The 26353-nt window shown below is 32.8% G+C and overlaps 1 protein-coding gene across 3 annotated transcripts in view; it reads left to right on the forward strand.

Moving 5' to 3' along the window:
• Positions 1 to 854: 854 nt before the first annotated feature.
• The window catches only part of LOC110993116 (transient receptor potential protein), a 31718-nt gene continuing 6219 nt past the window's right edge, over positions 855 to 26353 (forward strand). For 2 of the 3 annotated variants that reach the window (XM_045631746.1, XM_045631748.1), the window contains exons 1-12: positions 8581 to 8659; positions 11359 to 11522; positions 13779 to 13923; positions 17735 to 17830; positions 18935 to 19077; positions 20240 to 20441; positions 20962 to 21135; positions 21902 to 22000; positions 22299 to 22434; positions 22787 to 22939; positions 23809 to 23954; positions 24996 to 25236. In XM_045631746.1, coding sequence (XP_045487702.1) covers positions 8606 to 8659; positions 11359 to 11522; positions 13779 to 13923; positions 17735 to 17830; positions 18935 to 19077; positions 20240 to 20441; positions 20962 to 21135; positions 21902 to 22000; positions 22299 to 22434; positions 22787 to 22939; positions 23809 to 23954; positions 24996 to 25236 — 1753 coding nt within the window. In that variant the 5' untranslated portion in view covers positions 8581 to 8605. Of the gene's footprint in view, positions 938 to 8580; positions 8660 to 11358; positions 11523 to 13778; positions 13924 to 17734; positions 17831 to 18934; positions 19078 to 20239; positions 20442 to 20961; positions 21136 to 21901; positions 22001 to 22298; positions 22435 to 22786; positions 22940 to 23808; positions 23955 to 24995; positions 25237 to 26353 lie in introns of those variants that run through there. The other variant, XM_045631747.1, reaches the window with a different exon arrangement.

Below are 26353 nucleotides of genomic sequence, written 5' to 3' on the forward strand. Positions count from 1 at the left end.
TTTCGCGGTAGTGATGGGTGATATATCGATAAATTAAAATATTGATTAACATTATTTTTGAAAGAAGCGTTGTCTTAGGTGATTTGATTACCTATTCTAACTTCATAAAATACGCTATAGCTGTGAGAAAATGATGTTTTTGAAATCGAAATTTATGTTATGTTAGATATGGACCTAACAACTGTTAATGTTGAACTTGGCATTGTCAAAAATGCAGACCTAATCTAAAGAGTGCATAGTTTCCACCTCATACTTAAATTTAGATATCCTTTCAACTTTAGTTTTATCTGTTTTGTAAGTTTTTAAAAAAGTAAAACGAATTTTAAAAACGTTTTTTAGTTTTATAAATAAATTTTAATTGTTAGCTAAACGAAATAACAGAATCCTAAATGGATTTAAAAAAATTAACTTTCGGCCGCTGATGTGGAAAGTCCTTGCGCAGGATACTTTTGTATCATATCAACACCTTTCCGAGCGAATTATTATACGTAACGTAACGTAATTAGTAAGGCTGGGAGGCCGTGTGTAAAGCCAAACACAGAATGTAGACACGTTGACTTTGCGTGGCCGCACCCAGTCGCTGTTATTATTTTTTATATACAAAACTAGACAGACGTTTAGCTACAGCCTTATTGTGAAGTGAGATGAAGCCTACTGTTAACAATATCATCGATTTTTTATGAGATAAACTTACCTTAAATTAAAACTTAAACGTCAAGCTAAAAGTTGTTGAGTGATTCAAAGAAATATTCTGAGTATCGATACAGTTTACCGATTCGCCACTTCACTACTGTCAGGGCTGGGCCACTTTGTAAATTCGATTACGGTATTCACTTACCATATTGTTAGCCAGTGTCCCACAGGACACAACAGTGTCTCTGTCTGTTCTGTGTAGTGGTACATAGTGCACATCATGAAATAGGATATTAAAAATTAGGTAAGTTTAATAAAGAAAAAAATTAATTTAAAATTTCAATAAAATTAATTTAAATTAATTTTATTGAAAAACGCTATCTATCTATAAATCTATCCCAGTGACTTCAGCGTGCGACTCTTTTTGTGCGCATTCAACATTAGCTCGTATGGTGAACATCGTGAGGAAACCGGCTTTTCGTAGACTCAAAAAGTCTACGTGTGTCAGGCACAGGAGGCTGACCACTTACTTGTCTATTAGATTGGCAAATGATCGCGTAACAGATATAGAAATCTGATCCCAGACAGAAAAATATATATATAATATACCGCCACTGATATATTTTACGCTTTGGTAAGAGAGCCATCATCTGATATTCTTAAAGAATTAGATTAAACAGTGATATGTGATAAAGCCACATATAATCTGTGGTAGGCTTAAGTCCTTTATTTAATCTGAAATGTTAACACCCGTTTAACCGTGCGTAGGCTGGCGTGAGGAGTTAATAGTAGGGTAGTTCCAAAGCTTCGCGGATTTATTTTATACATAAAAAGATATAGCTAAATTAAACAAAACAAAAGACAATTAAAAAAAAAATATAACTAATATAAAATAATATAAAGGTCACTGCCAGAGGGACCAAACTTTTAAAATTGGTTTTAATTTTCTCGTTGTTAATTTTTATTATTATTATTACTGTGTAGGTTATGAAAATTGTAAATACTGCATATTTGTGTGTTGGATAAAATATGGAAGTCTAGTTTTGTCATTCATCAGTCAGTCATCAAAAACAGACAAAAACAGTCACAGTATTCATGTATGTTGTGGTTTTTAAGAAAAATGAAAAAAAATCCTAGCTTTTTAACAGACAATCCAAACTAAAAACAATAAAACGCCAATCGATCCCTTTATGATAGTTTTATTTCCTATACTTTGATAAACTTTGTCCAAGTGCTATTTGAATGCGTATGCGACACGTTTTACGACTGAAACGTGTTACAGCTTAACGATTCTTAGTTATTTTTAGAGCATTAACAGTATTGTATAGAACACTGTACATAGAAGATTTTTTTGATGATTTTATTTTGGTTTAAGACATTGCTTAAACAATGGACTCAAAACAATAGCCGGAAACCAAAACTTTTATGGTGAATTTTGATTAAGTAAATATGTAAGTTTGAAAATATGTATGAATCTATATTGTTTTTATAAAAAAAATTTTTCGGATCCAAGTGATCGGAATACAACATATCGGGTGCCGAATACTTGGATCTGTAAGCTAGGGATGTCAATGGTTCAATGGTTTAAAAAAAATAACGGGACTCTCGCACGGATCCGAGTGGGCGGCACCGCTACTATTGCCCCCCTCCACTTGGATCCGAGAAAAGAGCACGGTGACTATTGCCCAAAGAGCAATGAACCGCTCTATACATCTCACAGTATCCTAATCAAAAGATTCACAAAATACGAAGTGACCTACAAAACTACGATTACCGAGGCACTTTACAGCTCAAATAGAAATGTCCAGGGTGTACAGATTGCAAGCTGTACAGATAAAAGAAAGACCGCTGGAGGCACCAGCTGGGAACTGCAACAGAAACGTGGGAACCACATAAGCGATGAGTTGATGAAGCGTTGCTAAGAGGAAGTAATTAAAATAGAAAGAACAAAACTGCAGAACACAAAGTAATGGAAATAACAATAACAAAGACTTTGTAATTTTAAATATTAAGGAATTAAGTGACATTTGGCATAATATAATCTCACATCAGTAGTAAAATCCGATTTGGATTCTTGCACTCTTGCAGTCTTGTTTTATGCAATAACGATAATTAAAATATTGATTTCTGGTCGTTCTACTGACTGTATACTTAGATAATTAATTAAAGAAGTCTGTAAAACATCCTCTGTATGAGATGTACGGCATCTGAAGACCGAGTTGGGGTTGTGATTAATCTCAATCAGATCCCAAAATGTTGTTTGGCTGCTCTATCAATCTTCAGACTTATTCCTTATTTATGATAACAGCATTGTAACGGTTAAGCGACTTGTATTAAAGATGTGTTTCAACCTCTATATCTGTGCGATGATCATTTACTCGACATCTTGCATTTATTCATTCGTCCCTTATTTATTCCTAAGTTTCAAAATTAGCAGAATTTTAGCAATTCCGTCTGAAAAAACCAAACTAGGAGTTCATGCAGGAGTTGTTATGTACTTTAGAATATATAGCTTGCTACATATACTGTATATATATATAATTCTATATTATAAAATGTCCATGGCTTATTAGCCTTAGATATAGCCGGTACCACCTTAGTCTCAACAATGTTTGTAATTACATTCATCTTTATAAAGTAAAACATCTTGTGTCACGTTTATGCACTATGCACTATTGGCTGGTGACACGTTATCCAATTTGCACATAATCTCTGCTTAAGGTCGACTTACTGCACACCCTGACATACTAACCTTACTCTCATTGTAATTATAGAATTCTAAAATGTCACGTGGCAGCCGGATGCTTTGAGTTTCCTTTTTTTATAGAACAGGGTGCTAACAGTAAAAGGGGGGGGGGGCAAAAGAGCGGGAGACTCAGCTGATGAAGGTGATACCGCTAGGACTCTCTCAGTGCCAATCGTGATGGTGTTGCCAGCATGTTGAGAATTGGTACTTTCTTTCCTTGAGTAGTGTTGGCCTAGTGGCTTCAGCGTGCGACTCTCATACCTAAGGTCGTAGGTTCGAACCCCGGCTGTTCACCAATGGACTTTCTTTATATGTGCGCATTTAGTGCTCGAATTGTGAAGGAAAACATCGTGAGGAAACCGACTTGTCTTAGACCAAAAAGTCAACGACGTGTGTCAGGCACTGGAAGTTGATGTTGACCCAAGTGTACTTCCAAATCACAGTATACTACCCCCATACGCTTTCCAAATAGATCGATCTCTGATGAAGAGTCGAGAAACCCATTAAGCAGCGAGAGAAACCGAGGAATGTCAGCTTGCTGACGCTGGAACGCTGGATATCTAACTATACACGTATTAAGCATACACCTTCTCCCGTCTAAACATTGTTGTGAGGGACGAAACATCTGAATCATCTGTTTTCACTCTTTTTCTTCACTCGCCTCGCATTGTATAGCTGATATTTGCTGTCGGCTTAGGGTGAGCAGGTCCTATGCGAAAGTTGTTTGTGTGTATTTCTAACATCTCCTAAAAATATTTTAGTCACTCTCATCTATTGGGATCTACTACTCTATCTCTATCTCTATCTACTAGAATTAATTAAAAAGTATTACAATTTTCATTCCATACCATAAAAATTACACATTATCTTTGGTGTTAGTTAGCTTTTGTTCTTTTGATTGCTTCGTTTCTTCTGTATATTCTGCTGTATATTCTGGATCCCTTTGGGTAAACGAAGCCAAGCCAAGGGTCCAGAACTTTCCATTTGGATTTGTCCTTTGCTCCAACCAGTCACATTATGCAATTCTTCCAAGGCGTAAGGAGAATGACGTAGTGTGTGGTATAACTAGTATACAACCATTACAGTCGTGTTATTTGTATGATGTTTTGATGTACCAAAAATTTCTCATAAAGCAAACATAAAAATCTTGATATCGTCTCGTGGTAAATAAAATACGCAATAAAATTGTGATCGTCAGTTTATATATAACCCAGGTTTATGTATTGCGGTGAATTTATATGTACTAAATAATTATGATTGAATGTAACGTGCAAGTTTTTTAATTTTTTTGTTTAGGCGCATGAGGGTAATTTTTTTAAGGATGAAACATGATAATAATAATATTCGAATCACGAAGATGTGCAACGGTTTTGTGAGAGAGCGATTGAGACCGATTAAGAAAGAGTAAGAAAGAAAGTAGCATAAGTCCCATGGTCACCCCTTTGTAGGACACCGGTTCTATCTAGGCGCAAACTTAAATTTGTAACTGTGTACTTAAACCCCACGACTAAATAGCCTCTCCTTCCTCCTCGTCCTCATCTTTACTCTCTAGAAATCTACTATTACCAATTCATAGATTTATATATATTTTTTAAAGTAACATTTAGTACATGAATATATCAGGACAATTGATTAAAATTTATTTAGTTTTTTGAAATACATGTATCATTATATATATATACGTCGTAGGATTTTCCGATAAATAAAGCTAAAAGCCTCTTTTCTGAGGAAACTCATTTGTATCATTTGCTGAGTGCTGGTATCATGATTAGCTATCAACAGCACATGGCTATCTCCTTTGATCTGAACGATTAATTTGTTTACACGATTCGGTTCGTTTCGATGTAGAGTCTAGAGTGAGAGCGGGTTTAAAACTGTAATAATATTGTTACAATTGTAGAAAAGAAGATATTATGTAGCCACAAGTTTTACTGAACTTTGAAAGATATCAAAATAATTCCTTGTGTTGACCTAGCCTTTGGAGTACGATTCTCATCCATGCGGTCGTAGGTTAGATCCCCGGATCTGCCAAGAAGTACATAGGTACTTTCTCTCAATGTGCATTTAATATTTGCTCTAACAGGTGCCGGTAATCTGAGGCCCAGAACTAAAAAGGTTGTAGTGCCACTGGTTGGTTCTTGATTGTAAGGAAATATAACTAATGAAATAATATATACATAGTAATATTTCAATTAATTCATTTTAATTTCGTAAAAGTAAATTGTCTTCAACAGAATGTCAGATATGACATAAGTCCTGGCATAATGCCTGGTATCGTGATCCCACCTATGCGGGAAATCCAACACTATCTGCAAAGTGTGGAAGACCCTTCAATGAATCTCGCCCACATGGCCCTACCGATATATACCGAAGCTGTGTTGAACACTACCTTTATTTAATAGTCCTAAAATAAGATGTATTAAAATATGCAAGAAAATATCACTTCACAAATTTTACAAACATACGCATTTATTAGATAAAAATGTCTTAAAATAGCAAGGAAACAAACTTAATTATTATTTTTTATAATTATTATTTGTTAAATTCTGATTATAATCTTATGCAAATAATAAAAAAGTTAACAATAAAACAGATTTAATATGCAAAAGAAAAATACAACTATAAGCACTGAGAACCAACTAACTGCAAGCGTATAAATCATTCATTCAAGATGTATTTACCAGTACATTTTTATTTCAAAATGATTACTTTCTCAAAGCTTTCAGCAATTTGGTATCTCGCTATTAGCGAGTTGGTATTAGCTATATCTCTGTGACTTGGTGGTTAAGGTATATGATGATGCTTCTGTGAAGATTTTGACAAGAAAACACTGAATCAAAGACATGCTTAAAATTCATTGTAGAATCGAGGTTAGAACCCACAGTTGATAACTACGTAGTCTATCACTCTTTTATACTAATTAACTTCTTACTAATGTAAGAAAAAACAATATTTAATTAAAAAATTATTACATAAATCAAACAATTATAAATTATGCATAACATAAATTATACTTATTAGACATTGTAATTTAATTAATATTCGAACTTAAGAACACATCCTGTATCGATGAGAATTCTCGTCAAGAACAGGTTTCTTGCATCGACTATTTGTGGAGCTTCAATGATTCAATTCTTTTATTACGTTTTTCGTGCAATTTTAATGATTTATTGGTAAACATTTTATAGTAACGTCACTGGCCTCAGCATGTAAGACATCGACATCCTGGTGGACAGAAAAACTGTGTCCAGTTTCTGTTTCCACCACACCAACTTCTTTCTATTTAAGATTATGTCATACAATAAAGAAATCTCCAGTGCTTCCCGCGTTCAATTTCGAACCGCTTTTGCCAACTCGAAATTATAAATATAGAAATATAAGACATTCTTTCACCAAAAAATCGTGACCTCTATATTTCACTCATAACTATATTAGTCTGTCAATACGTTAAAAATTCTTCGAATCCTGAGTCATACGATAATATATACAAGCTACTCGCATCCGCTTCGCACGATACTTACTTTGTATTAAATTTTGTTTTTTAATTATTTTAGAAATTATGTCGACGGTGGACGATGTAATTGTGACCAATCTACATATTTCAAATTTTTCATAAATTGAATAAACATATACTTAATATATTGTATTAAGTATATGTTTATACTATATAAACATTTTGTATGCAGATATATTTACGTCAACAAATTTAATTTAATATAAAACTTCTTATATGTATTCTTATTATGTTGGGGTGATATATGGGTACGCGGTCACGCGCCCTTACACTTTTGTTGCCATGGGTGACGTATTTTACAATTATATTGCTGAAACCTTCCTGTTGTGATCTGAATCTTTTGTAAAATACAAATTTATTTGTTAAATAGGAAAATAGCATAGTGGAGACGAAGGCCCCCAACTCGTCTATGAATATATGGCGAGTAGTATATTAGTAAAATTATATAATATCTCCTATATTCTTTTCCTTATTTTTGTAGAACTTAGAGTTTTAAGTTTAAAGAATTGCATCAAATGACATAATACACTTCTCTTTAAAAATAAAATTACTTTTCGTATTATTTGTTTTTTCTTAAAAACAAATATGTAATAGGTACGAAAAATATTTGATAAATATTGAAAAGATAGTAAAGCATCTATATAAAATGTCCTATTTTGTTATGAATAACGCTTTCAAAGTAATTCTTTAATCATAAGACATTACTTATAGTTGAAGTTCATCGAGGTTACAACCAATTATTCAACCAAAGATTTTATACGTAAAAAAATATTTGTTTATTTAAGGACTCGTACTAAAATAAACAACAATACAATTTAATTATTTATTAACATGTTTTTCATTTTTACCACACAAACTGCACTTCATTATATTAACAGAACCCTGCAAATGGTCGTACTTACCTGGTACATGCTTAAGACTGTTCCAGGCATTTGACTAAATAAAATTGTACATTTGTTTTCCTTTGTTTCAATCGTTTTGTCTTACTATTTCTTATGTAATATTACACTTTTTGCTGACCTTATCGATTTTTTTTGTCTCAGTGGTTGTCTGGAAAAGATTGCTGTAATGCAATCAGGCCGCCAGTTGCCCACCTCTTTATCTACCACAATAAATGATTTAACAATGGATACAAAGTAATAGCCGGAAACCAAAACTTTTTATGGCGAATGTTGATTAAGTAAATATGTTTAATGTTTTAAAATATGTATAGCATATTATATATTTTTTTTAAATCGGATCGGATCTGAGTGGACGGCATACAGCATTTCGAGTGCTGGATACTCGGATCCGAGAGATAGGGATAGATGGAGTGGGCGGCACCGCTACTATGGACCCACTGCACTCGGATCCGAGAAAAGAGCACTTAATGTGTTAAATATTTTAATTGTACTATATTTCTGTACTTGGGATGGGATACACTATGGGATTTCGCGATTTATAATTTAAATAAAACTCATTTATTAAGAACAAGGTGGATTTGTTACTTTATTTACAGAAGCTAATTACAAAAATACAAGTTTTATTCACATGAAAATCTTTTCTTAATACAGACAGCTATTACAAAATTTGCTAAATCTATATGGAAATGACAGGAATAGTACCCATCCGTCAGTTAGTAGAGCGCTTAAATTAGATGCGCGCGCGTCGGATCTTTATTTGTTTATTCGTTTATAGTGATTTTGTGTAATAAAGTATTTGGATGTTTTAAAATGAAGCGAAGAAAACGCAGCCGCCGTATACGCATTAGATTTGATATGAATGAGGTAATTCTGTTTTATTTTCACTTCACATTTTATTAACCATATATTAAGTATATAAAATAAAAATAGCCTTCATTCGATTAGTACATAATCGTAATCAGATTAAGTCCATGCTATTATGTTAAATAACGATCTCTGGAGGAGTGAGGGAACCCACCAGGTTTTCGGTGGGTGTCCTTTCTTCTCCTCACTGCGGAGACCAATGCGAGTTTTTTTTTTAATATTTCTTGAACTCTGAGGAAGATTTTACTGAGGGATAAATTTGAATTTTTTATTCTGAAACTGGCATAAAGTTAAAAGTGTTATCATAAAAAAAGTTCTATTAAGATTGAATTGATTGTATTCAACAAATATATATACAGCATTTACATCTCTAACATTTATACATAAGGCAATTAATATTCATTCATAGTCAGGATTCGAAAACACGGCCTCATGCCTAGGGTTAACTCACATAACAAGCGCTAAACCGAAAAATAAATCATATCAGATTACACTGACATCGAGATACGTCTTATTATGAGAAACCCAAATAAACATCAGATTTCCCCTTTTATGCGACTCAATTTTTCAAGATATACTCAGAGGACTGTCAGAGCATTGTTAGCGAATCGCGTTGGTTTTCTTTACCAACAGCACAAATACAGTGAGGCACTTTCACACTTTGAAATTAGTTTTTATAATTCATGAATCAATGTATTTTTATTCTCTTAGTGTTTTTTATAAGTGTTTGTTTGTGTTGATTTTTTACTCTATCAATGTATCAGTAATCGTTAGCAAACTTTAGTAAATACTAAATATTTAAACAAAGTTTTTTACATACATATCTGAAACATAAAAAATTCAAACCAAAATATCATTGACTCATAAAACTTGATCGCCAGAAAATTTCAATTATTTTTCATTTAAATTGCTCAAAGGGGAACGGACAAATCGGCAAATCGGTAATTATCGTAATTGCGAATACTGGGTGTTTAAACACCCGTGATTATAAATTATATGGATGTAGATATTGTTTCGGATAGAAATAGACGGGTGATAAACATATAAAAAATATTTGTCTGTGCATGCCCGATAAAATATTGATAAATATAGATTACCATTAGAAATATATAAATATAAAACAAATAATTATATATTTACTATATATCTGTTACTAATAACAATTAATATATAAGTATACCTCACAAAAAGGCGTCAAGCAAAATTTATGCTTAGCAATGGAATCTTTTTATTATTCCTTATTTCCACGGAATAGCTTAGAAAAAATAGTCTAAAATGTATTAAAAATCACAATAAGTAATCATATAGCGAACTCTTGTTTCACGAGTTAAGTGATGCGGATACAAACTATCAATTTTTTCATAACCTTAGCATGTACAATTACAGATTTCTCATAATTTTATACACATTTAAGTCTGATTGTCTAATTATATATCTTAAGGAATATCACTGTCTTTTTTATTGATATATTTTATGACATAATTGTCATAATATATATACAATAAGTAATATATTAAGTAAAGCCACCGTAAAAGCCTTAACCGATGTCTTGTTGACACATCACACTAACAAGTGACATGTATTTCTCAGTAATGATCTACACCTTTGTGTCGACAGTTTTACGAACGAAACATGCTTATGGTAAGTTTATAACCTTTATAAAATAGCCTGTAGAAGCAAACATTAATGAGGGACTAGGCCGGAAGTTGCAAGACTTTAAAATGTGGGATGCCTACGTTTTAAATTATTTTTAACTTGACAGGTTTTGGAGAATTGTGTGTTTAATTCTCATGTGTCAAATTTAACAAAATACATAAAGTATAGACACCGCAATAGAGTGTTTTATATTATAAAAAACAATGCATGTTCTCTGTCTATTCAAGCAATATAAAAAACTACCGGTTCTCTGTCCAGCATATCTCTTATAACAGTGGGTTTTGAGGTGAAAATATTAAAAAAATGTAAGTCTTGGGCTTATCTCTCTCTCTTCCACTATATGATTTTTTCTTAATTTTACGACTCGCAACAAATCAATCAATTAATAAACTAATGTGATTACAAATTAATATATACCAAACATGTAGATAATGAAGTGCAGAATAATTTATGCTGAATATTAATAGGATATGATATTACTAAGCATTTTAATTAAAATTTACATGATTATCAAAATTTACGTATAAAGTATAAATTATATTGTAATTGAAAATATATTGGTCACTACTGGCCCTTAACTTTTAAATATTAAAAAAAAAAATTGCTGTTAATTTCTTTCAAAGACCTTATACGTTTTGTGTGAGGCTACTACACATTTTAATTAATATTTTGGTCAGCTTAGTCTGAAGTCCAGTTTTGGTTCTAAGCATTAAGACATTCATTATGTTATATTCTTCTATACGAAGAGGCTTGCGTGTATTCAAATAATTTAAGTGCATATCGAGTATTCAACTTAAGAATAGATTAATACATCAAAGAAAATGTTATTAATTTAATTAAAAGTCACCTTTTAATTATCAATACACCGCGTAGTTTGTAGACGTCATTTGTGTTTCAACATGCAGGGGAGGAGGTAACATAACAAATGACAGCGCCTTCCGGTTGCTTGCTATTATTCAAAAGCCTCTCTTAAACGTAATCCGTTTGGACACAAACAAACGTATGTTTTATTGTACATGCTTGTCACATTTTCATATTTCTAGGACACGATGAACCGCGGCTCCAGGGAGGAGCTTCTCGGCAGCTCCCAGGAAGCCCTGCGGAACAGCCAGCATGACCTCAGGAACGTCTACGAGCGCCCACTAACAAGAGAAGAGAAGACATTTCTACTAAACGCCGATCGGGGAGACTATGCAACTGTGAAACGGTAAAGCAAAGTACACATTTTTATCTATTTTAAGTTATATTTTATTTATTAACACTTCTTCAAACTCTACTTAAGTTTTTAGGTAGACAAAAACCGCTAACAAACAATCACTCACGGACAACAGAAATAAATACAAGTAACAATTTAAAATTTGAAAAATTAAATTTAAAGAAGTTTATGTAACGGTATAAGAATCACAAACAAAGGTTTGATACACAATATAGAAACATAAATTATTGGTATATTAGTTAAAATTATCACTTTTACAGAAAATATGTCCTATTTAAAGTAGGAGAAAGTTCAAATAGGCGAAATACTAGACATTTTGTTCTACCGAAATCTAGGGACTAGCTATGGAAGCAGTTACTTGCGACGGACCCCTATTTTTTTTAATAAATTAAAAAAAACCCTTTAAACAGTAATTTGCCAATTACTATTTAAATTTCATCTTAAGCAATACACATATGCACAGGAACTTGTCGTAAAGTTTGAATTTAGCCTCATATAACTAATTCCTTTCTTTATTTTTTTTTAATTTCCTTACAAAGCTTATTTATTTAATATATTAATAAACAATATAAAAAGACGACATGACACGCGCCCTTCTAATCATGTGCCGTGGCTGGAAGATTCAATTAACTTAACAAAGCCCCATATTATAACGTCAAACATTGACATAAACATGACCTTCTAAAACTTTTGCAATCAATATTTTTAACTTCGATTCAATCAGAAGCCGCCAAGAAACAAATAGCGGGTCGTTGTAAGGGAATCACTAGAAAAACATAATCTTGTTTGTCTGCACGTGCATTTGTATGTCACGGTTAAAAGTAATGCCATTTATCCGGATAGTCTGTATTTAATTGCCTTGGATTAAATGATTTAGGTTACTGTGCTAAGACAGAACTCTAAAGCCGAGCTGATTTTTACACGACTTTACTATTGGATTGTCTATTGTCTGTTACTATACAGACAATAGACACTTAACACCAGGTGAGCCTCCTGCCCGTTTGCCCCCTGTTCTATAAAAAAAATACATTACATTTGAGGCTATGAAGAGTAGTATAAGTAGCAATAACAGTTGCGCCTTCTAGTCGTAGTCTGCGAGAATTTATTGCCGTTATTACGTAAATTTTGCATTATTGAAAATTAGGTATAAAAATTGTTTATAGGCAGTTATAATGTTATGTTATTAGTTAAATAAGTTTATTATATTAGTATTAAGTTACTGTAAAAATTGGAAAAAAGAAAATAAATAAATAAAAATATTCTTAAAATATATATTATCATAATTTGATCAAAGTCAGTCTCGAAATTGAAATATATTAATGACTAGCTGACCTGGCAAACGTCGTCTTGCCAAACTACTACCTTTAACTCAGCGCCATCTGTTAGAATTGTATCAAATAATAAACAAATGTTAATGTTATCGTAATTTTAGTAAGAATGCCTATTTTTTTGAAAATGAAATATAGCCTATGTCACTCAGGAATGATGTAGCTTTCCAACAGTGAAAGAATTTTTCAAATCTGCCAAGTAGTTTCGGAGCCTATTCAATTCATACAAACAAACAAACAAAAAATCAAACCTTTCCTCTTTATAATATTAGTATAGACAAACATTTTGCATCGTTGATTAATTTAATGTGCCCGTTATTAGCTGTTATAAAATATTTACGGATTACGGATTTCTATCAATAATACTTTCTTTTTCATACTGTGAAATATATTTATATATTAATTTATTTATTTATTAACACAATATATATATATAAATTACAAGGGATGCAACGGGCGGCCTTATCGCTAACAAGCGATCTCTTCCAGGCAACCCTAGTAAGAAAATATACCATTGTGGACAGAGACAACCACATCAAGACACATAATTAAGTACAGCCATCCATAGATTATTATTTATATTAACCAACTCATGGAAGACAACATTGTGACTGCATTATAAAATTAATTTCGATAGTTATAAGTAGGCATAAACATAATATAAAGTGTACGGTTTCTATATTATTTTTATAACATATTTAGTATGGTAAGTAAAATAAAAATGACGATTGAGTATAGAAAACAACAAATAAAAATAAAATTGCGACTATAATTAAAGATCTAAGTTGGACCAGACTGCTCACAGTGTGCCAATTTAATTTAAAATCGGTTAAGTAGTTTAGAAGTCCATCGCGGACAGACATCGTGATAGGAGATTTATATATAATAAGATTTAATTAATTGAATCAATTGTTTATAGGTTGATAGACGAGTACGCATCAAAACCAGATGTATTGGATATCAACTGCGTAGATCCACTGAACAGGTCAGCGCTCATCGCTGCAATTGAAAATGAAAACATCGAACTTATAAGACTTTTCCTCGAAGCTGGCATCAAAGTTAAGGTAAGAAATTCTCACCACCTCCGTCACTAAATTGCTTACTTTGATTGTACCGTGATTCGGGTAGTGACATATAAAACAAAGGTCTCCATCAGATGTCTTCGATCTGACAAACGATTGCACAGACTTTTATGCTTTCACCATAAGATCATGAAGTGATATATTTCATCTGTTTGAATAAATTGGTTGGAATATAAGGATATGTTCGTAAGACAGATGAAACACGTAAAGACGATATGGTACTTCCGTGTAAAAATTGGGCATAAAGCGTAGCTTTTTGAACTGAATCTTCTTTAGGTGCATCAGGGTAATTTTTTTTGCGGATGATACGTCACGAAGATGTGCAGCGTTCTTATGTAAGAAAGGAGAGAGAGCGATTGAGACCCATTGAGAGAGAGTGAGAAAGGGAGATCGAGAAAAAATACACGCTATTGTTTGATGTATTCGTCCAGTAGTTACAAATTAGAACTTTAGATGGAAATTCTGGCGCATAACCTAGTATTAGTAGTAGTAAACACAGATTTTTTATTAATTTAAATTATCATTAGCACGTATACAGTGTGTAAACAGTGGGAATATAAATATACAAATACTTGGAGTGATCATATACTATAACAATATTATATGTTGGGGCTTTTACCTTAGTAATAATTAATTTACAAAAAAGTTTCACATGTTTACTTTGTACGCACGCACTTTTTTATATATGTAGTAGGAGGCTCATCTGAAGACTTATTTATGGGTCCTTAACACTAAGTAACACAACAGCTACGTATAAAGAATATTAATGATGTTGACCTATTGGACATTCTCTGAAACGAGAATGTTATATTTATGAATATATGAACAACTAAAGAGGTAATTTATAACTATCAAAACTGACGTTTTGCAATTTATTGGCTACAGGTTCAAAATGATTGTTAACATTTCGTTTGCGTTTATGTATAATATATGTACCGTAACTGAAGCTAGGTTACATATATGTATATTTACTAGCAGACTCGGCCAAGCGTTGCTGTGGCTAAGGTTTTTGTTATATTACATAGTAGTAAACTATTCAAGGGAAACGGTAGGAGAACTTATGTCAAAGGTTGGTACTTTTAACACAGCGCCATCAGTTAGAATTAAACAAATAACATGCAATAAAATAAAATTGCTACTATAATTAAAGATCTAAGCTATCCTTTCTTTGAAGTTGGACCAGACTACACACGGTGTGCAAATTTGATTGATATCGGTTCGGTAGTTTAGGAGTCTATCGCAGACAAACATCGTGACAGGAGATTTATATATATTAAGATATACAAAAAAAAAACTCGCCGATAAGTCAGTAGAAATTGAAGTGGGAAAATCATTCCAGTAATTTACATGTTTATGGACATAGCGTGAGTCGTGTAAACAAAAGCTCAATTTGCTAAGTAATGATTGTCGTAATACATTAGGTTATTTAGATGCTATAGACTACATTTAATTACGAATATAGGACCCGTGATTGAGATCGAATATTCAATCGAACAAGATTCGCATAGCTGGCACAGAGATCTTGATAATGGTCAATACCCTTTTCATCTTTTTAACAGAACAGAGCAAACGGGCAGGATGCTCATCTGATGTTAAGTAACGGCTCGCGAGTGCGTTGTCGGCCTTTTAAAAATTGTGGTGCGCGAAAGCGTTCAGTTATGGAACAATAGCCGTCGAAATAATACGAGTGGAATTTCGTATTCTGCCGCAACGTCCGATGATAAAAGTCAGCGGCAGGTGAAGTTTCGAACATGCGATGCAAAGAGCGCAAATGGGTCGTTGACGATTCGAACCGCTTTTCCTGTCCGTGCAATAGTGGGTGAGGAAGCTCTCAATTACATATGTACATGGCCTAAAGGCCTATAAAAGTGTATCACAAGCCTGCTCACCGACTCGCCTATATATAAAATGCATAAACTTGAGTCTAATTTGAAACTGATGAAAAATACTGGTGATATTTCAAATATTGTCGTATATGTCACTAGTTATAATAACACTTTGATTGCCGCAAGCCCGCTGTAATTGTATTACGGTGTGCTGCACTCTGATAACTTTATTTTCTAAGCGGAAACTTCACTGAAAATTGTAGCTAATTTTTACCTATTTTTCTTAACGTTCAACACGATTATCGAGGCTAAAAATAAAATCTTATAACGCGATAAAAATCACCGATAATTCAACAAAATCTGGTTAATAAATAGTCGATATTTTTAGCTAATGTAATCCTCTTCATTTGTTATTTATATATGTTTTTAATGACCCAATCTACGCCTGTATGTTTAGCAATGCACTAGCTCTTCAAGTACTGAACTGATTGTAAAAAATATTTCACAAAAACAAACCTTATCAGCGAGTCGCACCACAATAGAAACGAAAATATATATATATATCTTTTTCTGAAATAATGGAAAAATTCCTTCACTCTAAATGCGTTATGTCGTAATCAAACTCAGGAACTGCGAACTGCTTTAAAAAATAAATTGAGTACTTGATAGTTCATTGAGAAAGCCTTTAGATTCTTATTACATTTAACCGTATTGCGTAGCTAGTTGATATAGAGATATCAATAAATACTGTTCTCTCCTCTTTGCGGGAGCGCCCCGCATCAGCTCTTTCCGCTTGACTGTATTTTTTTTTATAGGCAAATGGGCAGGTATGGGCGGTATGGGCGGTATCACTCAACATCAGATGAGCTATCTGATGTTGAGTGATACCGCCGCCCATAGACACTCTCAATGCCAGAGGGCTCACGAGTGCGTTGCCGGCATTTTAAGAATTGGTACGTTCTTTTCTTGAAGGACCCTAAGTCGAATTGGTTCGGAAATACTTCAGCATCCACCTAAATCCAAACTGAAAGATATTTCGCTTACAAATCATATTTTGTGTCTTCAGAGATGCGACTGAAAACTATAGATTGATTTCCCTAAGGAGTATTGAGGTCTTTTGTATTGTAAATACATAATTTTATTGAATTGTGTAAGATTTCCGATCGCGTCAAATATTTTAGACACATTCAAAATAACGATTTTAGCTAAAACACTGCAATAATTAATAGAAATAATTGCAATTGTATAAGGATAAAATAAAGCCACTGTTAATGTCTTAACTCTATTATTATGTGTGTTGTTGTCATGTTTTATTATTTTTTGTATCATATGGTTGTATAAGTGTAACCTATTGTGGATGCATCTAGTGTGTTTGTTTTGTGTTTTATTTTTGACTTTGTTTTTATTATATGGATGTTTCTGTTTGGTTTCCGAATAAATAAATAAATAAATTCATAGGAATTGTATCTATTTTTGTGTATTGACTTGACGCGGACGTATTCATACAGATGACATTAATTTGGCTGTGCTCTGTAATGGTGTGAATGTGTGCAGTTGAATTAGAGCTACATATATTTTAAATTCTGCTTAAGAAAAGGAAAGGGTCCTTCAAGAAAAGAGCGTATAAATTCATAACAAGCCGGCAACGCACTCGCGAGCCCTCTAGCATCGAGAGTGAGAACTTAATTTTTAACTAGTGGCAAGTGGTTTCACTCATCCCTGGCCGCCAATGCTAAAACGTCCATTCAATGCCTGCTAAAAAAAAGTATCAACAGTAGTATAAAATACAAAACATCGTAAAGACACTAATATTATAGTTCGAAAAATGTTTTCGTTAGGCATAAAAGGCTAATAAAGAAAATATGCAAGCCCAAGTATGTCGTGTCAACGACTATGTAATTAGCTTCTTGAAACAGTAGTATAGGCGTTTTAATGAAGAAAAAATTAATAGAATAAGTTTGTTACAGGATGCACTTTTACACGCGATCAAAGAGGAGTACGTGGAGGCTGTCGAGATGCTGCTACAGTGGGAGGAGGAGCATCATGTGCCTGGAGAACCTTATGTGAGTATCAGGGGATCCTGTCCATATGTTCTGACTATACTTTTCCCATAGACAACATAGTCTATATTATTTAACTAACGGCTTCGCACGGGTGCAATGCTGATACTAAATACACTACAGAAAATCTGTGAACGTTGTATATAAAAATGTGGGTTATCCATTAGAGATAGACATATACTATCACGGACTTTTCTGTAGAACTTTTCAATGTGTACAATACTTAGTGCATTATTTTTATAAAACTCGTAGAGTTCAGCCTGCGTTTGCAATGTAAGCGGAAAAAATGTAATTATTTACGACATCACATTAGAACCCTCAAAAATAACAGTACTGCTCCACTATTTAATGGATGTTATTATACATATGAACCTTTCTCTTGAATCACTCTATCTATTAAAAAAAACCGCATCAAAATCCGTTGCGTAGTTTTAAAGATTTAAGCATATAAAGGGACATAGGGACAAAGAAAGCGACTTTGTTTTATAATATGTAGTGATTGGTAACTTTCGACGATTTAAATCTTTTGCAATCTCGCAAAATGCTCAACAGAATTCCTTGAAACATGATCGCATAAATTTTTTGTTTACTTATTTTCTTTGGCCCAAATTATTGTGCAACGAATTTTTTATCATTACAAAAGTTATTGTACACAGCTCTGATCTGAATTTCTAAATGTTACCTTCTCAAATCTAGATTATGATATTTTGTGAAAAAATGCTTAAATAGTGTATTAGAAATTGCCTTCTTCATACATTGTAGAACGCATAAACATCTCTGTCTCTATCATAATCTTTAGAAATATATGTTAAAAGAGTGAAATAAGACTGAAGCAGATTAAATAAAGAATTATATAATAAACGAGATAATTCTTCAACAGAATATATGTATGTAAATAATAACAATTTGCAAGCGTAAAATATGTCTGGAACATCGTATTGAAGAGACAAAATATTAATACAATATGCGAGGTGATGTTCGACTCATTACACGCAGTTATTCAATATCTAAATTAATACATTAAAATTGTGTAGTTAATTTAGTGAAAAGCGCTGTCTTGACCAATCAACAACAAAATAAATATCTGATTCGTCAATGTTTTTTCAGAGCTGGGAGTCAGTAGACCCATCATCAGCTACCTTCACAACAGACATCACTCCTTTGATCCTAGCTGCCCATCGGAACCACTATGAAATCCTGAAACTGCTCTTGGATAGAGGCGCCACGCTGCCAGTGCCTCACGACGTCAAGTAGGTACAGAACTCCAATTATTCCTTCTAGAAATAGCCAGAACCTACTGTTTGGTAGTATTGCTTTCCCCTAGTAAAACGTATTATTTTTCTAAAGGTAACGTTATAATGTTACCTTAAAAAAACTTAAACTTTAACTTAAACTAAAGGTAACGTAATAAGGTTAACTAATCACGGTCAACTTTAAGAGTAAAAATCAAAATTCTTATTCATATACGTAAATGCACACTTATGTACGAAAGTAGAAAATTATTAAAGCTAGTTCTCAAATGAGTTCAAGGGATGAGGATAACGGAATAGTTATCCTCATCCCTTGAAAAACTCCTAGTCACTCTTTTAAATTGTCAACTCTTAATAAGATTTCTTTAAGAGTGCGCCTTAGGCTAGCAATATTCGTAATTTCACCCACTCTATTGACTAAAACAAATGTAGGCTAGGCGTGAGACAAGACGGACTATACGTAGACGGTGTTTAGTGGCACAAAAATGAAGAAAACGCTAAATTATTTTTATTTAAATAACTCATAAAGTATACAAAAAAAACAGTGGCGCTACAACCCCTTTTGGTCTTGGCCTCAGATTTCTGAATCTGTTTCATGATCATTTTTTGAATCTAATAGGCAAGTAGGTGATCAGCCTCCAGTGCCTGACACACGTCGTCGACTTTTTGGGTCTAAGAAATTTCGGCTTCCTCACGATGTTTTCCTTCACTGTTCGAGCAAATGTTAAATGCGTACATAGAAATAAAAATATACAATACTTCATAACTATAATACTTCATTCGCTAGGAACAACTCTCGATCAAACTAATGTGCTGAAATTGAGTAACTTTTTTAGAAATGAGAAAAAGCCAACTTAGGTTGAGTTTAAGTTTTTTTGTGTCGAGGAGTTTGTATTGCATTGTGTTTTCAATTAGAGTCAACCATTGAAATGATAGTGAAGGATCAATACATATTCATCGTTTTTAATTCAAGCAACACATAATTAGTTTAAATGATATCTACGATAAGTAGTTTTGGGTTAATTTCCAAAGCCTGGGAATCTTTGCTTCTAAGATCTGGATAAATAATAAACATACACTCCTTTAGAATGTTGGAAGACCCTTGTACAGCCTAAGATATTGTAAGTTAATAGTAACTTATTTTAAAATTATATTCCATCAGGTGTGGTTGCGACGAATGTGTGAAGTCATCGAATGAGGATTCGCTCCGTCACTCGCAGGCCCGCATTAACTCCTACCGCGCCCTCAGTTCTCCATCTCTTATAGCTTTATCTTCTGCTGATCCCGTCCTCACTGCCTTTGAACTATCCTGGGAGCTGAACAATCTTAGTCATATGGAGACTGAATTTCGTGTAGAATATAAGGTAAGGAAAATCTATCAAGTCGTCAAGGGTGTGATGATATGATTTCAAAGGATAAACAGATTTTAAAGAGAGTGATTTTACAACGGGATGGAATTTCTTTTTTGTAGAACATGGGACAAATGGGCAGGCGATTCACCTGATGTTAAATGATACCGGCGCCCATGGACACTATTAACGCCAGAGGGCTCCCTAATTTAATAAATTGAAGTAAAAATTTATGTTGAATTTTAATATTTTTTCAAAGAAGTTAAATATATCTTTATAATGAGGATGCAATTAATATAATAGTCAAAAGAAAAACGGAGCGTTAAGTTAAGAGATAGGTAGTTGATCTGCTGAAGAGAGCATGCTATAGTTACAAAAGTATCAAAAGTAGGGGGGCCTATGTTAAAAGACCACTTGACCAGAATACTGGCAAAAGAAACATTAATATTAGTTGTCGAACAGCCAATATATAGACTATATTTATTTATTCTTCTCCTATCATGTTTGGTTACCGTGAATATATAATATTTTATAGGCCTTAAGACAACAAGTACAAGAATTTGCCACCTCATTGCTAGACCATACGCGTACCTCAGAGGAATTAGAAATTATGCTAAACTATAATCCTTGGGAGTTGGACTCCTGGGAGCCTGGCGAGAGACAAACTTTGGGCAGACTCAAACTGGCTATTAAATATAAACAGAAAATGGTATGTGTTATGGGCTATTTAAAAATATTATTTTATTAATATCTCCTGGTATAACTTAATTCTGTAGCTACTTTTATTTATTTATAAGTTCTAAAACAACGTGTATGCTTAAAATTATATAAGAAAATATGACATCACAAATTTTTACACACGCTAATACATACATACATACATCAATTGTGTTAGATCATAAGCAAGCTAGTTTAAAAATTAAAAAAGGCAACCACAAAATATAAAACAAAAAAAAAATAACTAAAAATGTATATATTATATTATATTATATTATATTATATTATATTATATTATATTATATTATATTATATTATATTATATTATATTATATTATATTATATTATATTATATTATATTATATTATATTATATTATATTATATTATATTATATTATATTATATTATATTATATTATATTATATTATATGGAACTTAAACATGAGGTTTAGGCATGATACACAAAGTTATGGTCAGTTGGAGGGTTGTTGTAAATATGTCAATATTTTCAACAATGTTTGTAATCAAAATATTACATTTTTTTTAAAAAAATACTTAGATTGTAGAAAAGAATTTACATTTTAAAATAGAAGATAAACTGTCACATATCTTGATAACAAGTAAATCACAAAAGGCTGATCATACTTACCCATAAAGAAAATTATTACTTATACAACTATCTGAAACCAATCCCTTTAATACAGATTTTATGATTTGCCGATGACATAATATATCATTGTATATTATATTATTCATAGTTTGTGGCACATCCTAACGTACAACAGCTACTCGGCGCCATTTGGTATGAAGGTCTTCCAGGTTTTAAAAGAAAAAACATCGTCGGACAATGTGTTCAGGTAAATTAAACTCATATTATTTACGTCGTAAAATTTGTTCCAATCTGATGATGGTAATATAAAACAAATGACAAAACGCATTTCGTTGATTGGACACCTGTAAAGTGTAAACCATGAAGTGTATACCGCTACCCATGGACACTCGCAAGACTAGAAAGTTGACTAGTGCTTTAAGCTCTTTAAACTCTTAGTCGGTTCCAAGGAATAGTGCGTGGCAAGAAGTGTCTTGCATGTGAAACACCGTCTTGAAACGGCTGGAATCACAAATGGATCACGAACTATTAATAATAATTTACAGGTGGCAAAACTCGGTGCTATGTTCCCAATATACTGTTCAATATACATGATGTCCCCCGAATCGGAATACGGTCAATTTATGAAGAAGCCATTCGTCAAATTCATCTGTCACAGTTCATCATATATGCTATTTTTATGTGAGTACAAATTTGATAGCTCTTACGAACGTATTTTTTTAAATAATTATTAATATTTATTTACCAGTCTCTCGAAAGTTCTAGCATAAAGCATAAACGTTGGTACTTTGAACACAGCGCCATCTGTTAGAATTGTATCAAATAATAAACTATTATTTGCAATAAAATAATATTGCGGATATAAAATATGATGTAATGTCCTATCTTTTAATTTAAATCAAACTGCACACGGTGTGCAAATTTGATTGATATCGGTTCGGTAGTTTAGGAGTCCATCGCGGACAAACAACGTGACACGTGATTTATATATAGGAATATAATCAGGAATATCCAAAGCCAATTTTTTTTTCAGCTCTATTATCGTTGGCATCTCAAAGAGCGGAGTTTCTCGTTTTGGAATATTCAGGAATATCGTGGCTGCAAGAGTTAGTGGAATATTGGAAGGCTCATGAAAGAGGATCGTTACCTGGTCTAATAGAGTTCTGCGTCATCGTCTACATAGCAAGTAAATTGTATTACAATAATTTGATAGACATATAATCGTAATCGATTTTTTATATATAATAGACTAATTTAGAGTTGCCTGGAAGAGATCGCTTGTTAGCGATAAGGCCGCCCGTTGCTTCACTTGTAATTTATATGTATTGTGTTATTTGTGTTTCTATCTAGCAACGAAGTGTAAATAAATAAAATAAAATAATTGAAATGAAATAAATCAGTGGCGCTACAACCTCAGTTCTTGGGCCTCAGATTTCTGAATGTTTCATGATCATTTGTCAAGCAGATTATCAGCCTTCTGTACCACACACACCATCGACTTTTTGTTCGACGTTCGAGCGAATGTCAAAACAAATCAAATCAATCAGTCTAGATGCGTCTTAGGGCATGCTTATGAATGTCAAAAATGTTTACAAAATCCGCTAAAGAGCAAGACTACGCCATCCGTTCGCAAAACTACCAGGAGGCCTTGTTCTGTGAAGAACGGGCAAGAAACTCAGCAAGTTTTACCCTCCCTCTACATTACAATTATTCAAAGGAAAATGTCATAAACCACAATGTCATTAAAGTTACATAAGTAAAAAATAAAATAAAAATCTGTTCTGTGATTTACCACATTCACCATTACACACATATTCACAACACTTCCAAGATAACAAAACAAATTATAATAATAAAATGTGCACATAGTCCGTTGGTATGGAGCCGGGAATCGAACTTACAACCTCAGGGATGAGAGTCATAGATCTCCATAAGAATTATATTACTTAATTATATTTACAGATAATTAACTGCACAGTACAGTATTTAAAAAAAGTTTTTACTGTCTATAGAGAAAGCTGCATCCAGTGTACATGTTCTTTATTTTTTTTAAAGGTTTAATATGGGGTGAGATTCGTTCACTTTGGAATGGCGGTATATTGGAGTACATAAGCGACCTTTGGAATATGGTAGACTTCATCACGAACATGTTTTACATCGCCTGGATCTGTCTGCGTTTCTCTTCGTGGTACATTGTACAAGTAAGTATTATAGCAGTTAGTATAGTAGTAGAAATGAGTACTATACATTTAATAATGTTGTAATAGCGTAAATATTTAGAAAAAGTTAAGAGATGCTAAAAGGTGACTTAGATCAGATAACGAACTGAATTTGCTTTTCTGTTTAAAAATATGGGTTTTGCCCATGCTTTCTTTTTTTATTTTTATTATAAAGAATAATATATAAAAACTGCGTGCATAAAGAGTATACATGTCAGAAGTGAAACTTTGTAATTATTTCTAAGGTAAAAGCCCCAATAGATTATCATGTATATGATCACTCCATGTTTTTGTATTTTTGCACATAGTCACACTATTTAAACATTGTATATGTGCTGTGTGATAATAAAAATGAATTTTAAAAATCTGCGCTTACTGCACGAGACATGCGACAGAATTGTCATCTAAAGTTCTAATATGTAACTACCAAACGGACACATCAACCAATAACGTGTATTTTTTTCGATCTCCCTAACTCTCTCTCTCAATCTTTCGCACTATAACTTTCTCCCAACTCTCGCTTCATGGCTATTGGCTTCATGAAAGGGCGAACAACTTTCTCACTCTCTCTCAATCGGTCTATATCGCTCTCTCCCTTTACTTCGACAAAAACGCTGCAGATCTTCGTGACGCTAATATTAATATTGCGTTTGATCCGTAAAAAAATAACCCTCATGCGCCTAAAGAAGTTTTACTTCAATAAAATCATTGAATTGGCTGCAAACAAATTTATTTTATTAAAAAACAAGTACACGCAACATATAGGTAACATGATGTATAAAAAAACAATAGTTAAAAGTAGAAGAAACTTTTCTTTTACTGCAAACTGCATTGTCGATCAGATTTTCTTCAAATATAATCTGTAGAATCCTAGAGCAGCTTTTATGGCTTCTGGTAGAATTTTAGTCATAAAATATTCCTGAAAAAAAAAGTAACATCTACTCATATAACTTGATTTATACTAAACTTATAAACATCAGTATTTTTTACTATGTGTATATCAAAATTATGACCTTTCAACAGCGCGACTACAAAAGTGGCAAGGATCCATGGTACCCTAGGGAGCGTTGGGACTCTTTCGACCCGATGCTCCTCTCCGAAGGTGCTTTTGCAGCCGGCATGATATTCTCCTTCCTGAAACTGGTCCACATCTTCTCTATCAACCCTCATCTTGGTCCCCTCCAGGTTTCCCTCGGCAGAATGATATTGGATATTATGAAGTTCTTCTTCGTTTACATGTTGGTGCTGTTCGCTTTTGGATGTGGTAAGATTATTAATTACGAAAAGTAAGAACCCTTGATAAAATAGAGCGTTTATACTTTTGACAATTTAACACACTTATACAGCATTGTCAGATAATCATCAACAAAAACCATGAAACAGATGGAGTAAGATGTGGCCTAGACCTAAAAATGTACAGTTTACCAGCAGTACAATTTTTATACAACTTAAATTTATACCTAATATTATAAAGGGGAAAGATTTGTATGAATGTATGTTTGTAACGAAATGGTTCATAAGGTACTGGACCGTTGTAAAAAATCTTTTACCATTTGAAAGCTACATTAGCTATCATTATATAGGCTATTTTATTTGCAAGAAAAATTAAGGATCCCAACTAAAACTACAATAATGTTACCCACTGAAAAATGTCTTTAAATAAATATATCCTTTATCGCACGCGCTGCAATAATTGATGATATAACAAAAAATATTACACAGTATTAAAGAACATATCAATATCTACAAAGAATGTTTACAAAAATGTCCACCCATGCGAAGCCGGGACGGACGGCTAGTTATATAATATAACAAGTTTTGTTTGCCTCTATCTTTCAATCACGCTACAGTTTAAAACTATCTATCAAATGTTTAGTTTTACAGTGAAAGGTCATAGTTTCAGGTAAAAGGTATATTTATCTCAATATTGTCACAGAATACAATTTATAGAGCCACAATGGAGCATAAATTCATATTGCGTACAAATACGACTTCATTTTATCATATAATTTATTACTTGCTTGTAACTATAAAGCACTAGATAACTTTGTATTTGAATCGTAGCAATACATAGTAAATGATTTTATTATTGGGAAATGTTCATGTTATACGCGCGCTCCAGCTATATCGTTTATTTTTCGTGGATACAATTATTTCGTAATAAAATCAAGATATTAGTGATAGTTGATAGTTTTGGTCTTGCTTGTGTACGAAATTTTGTATGCTGGAAAAGTATTTAATCATACAGAGATATTCCTAGACAAAACTAGTAGCTGATTTAACAGCGGGCTGAGTAGGAACAAATGTTTATGCGAATATGCACATCGAGCTAAAATTCGATGTCAGTCATCACCTATATTAAATTCATATTTTATATTCAA

This window comes from Pieris rapae, chromosome 16, assembly GCF_905147795.1.
Source record: "Pieris rapae chromosome 16, ilPieRapa1.1, whole genome shotgun sequence".
In the NCBI taxonomy this organism is placed as follows: domain Eukaryota; kingdom Metazoa; phylum Arthropoda; class Insecta; order Lepidoptera; family Pieridae; genus Pieris; species Pieris rapae.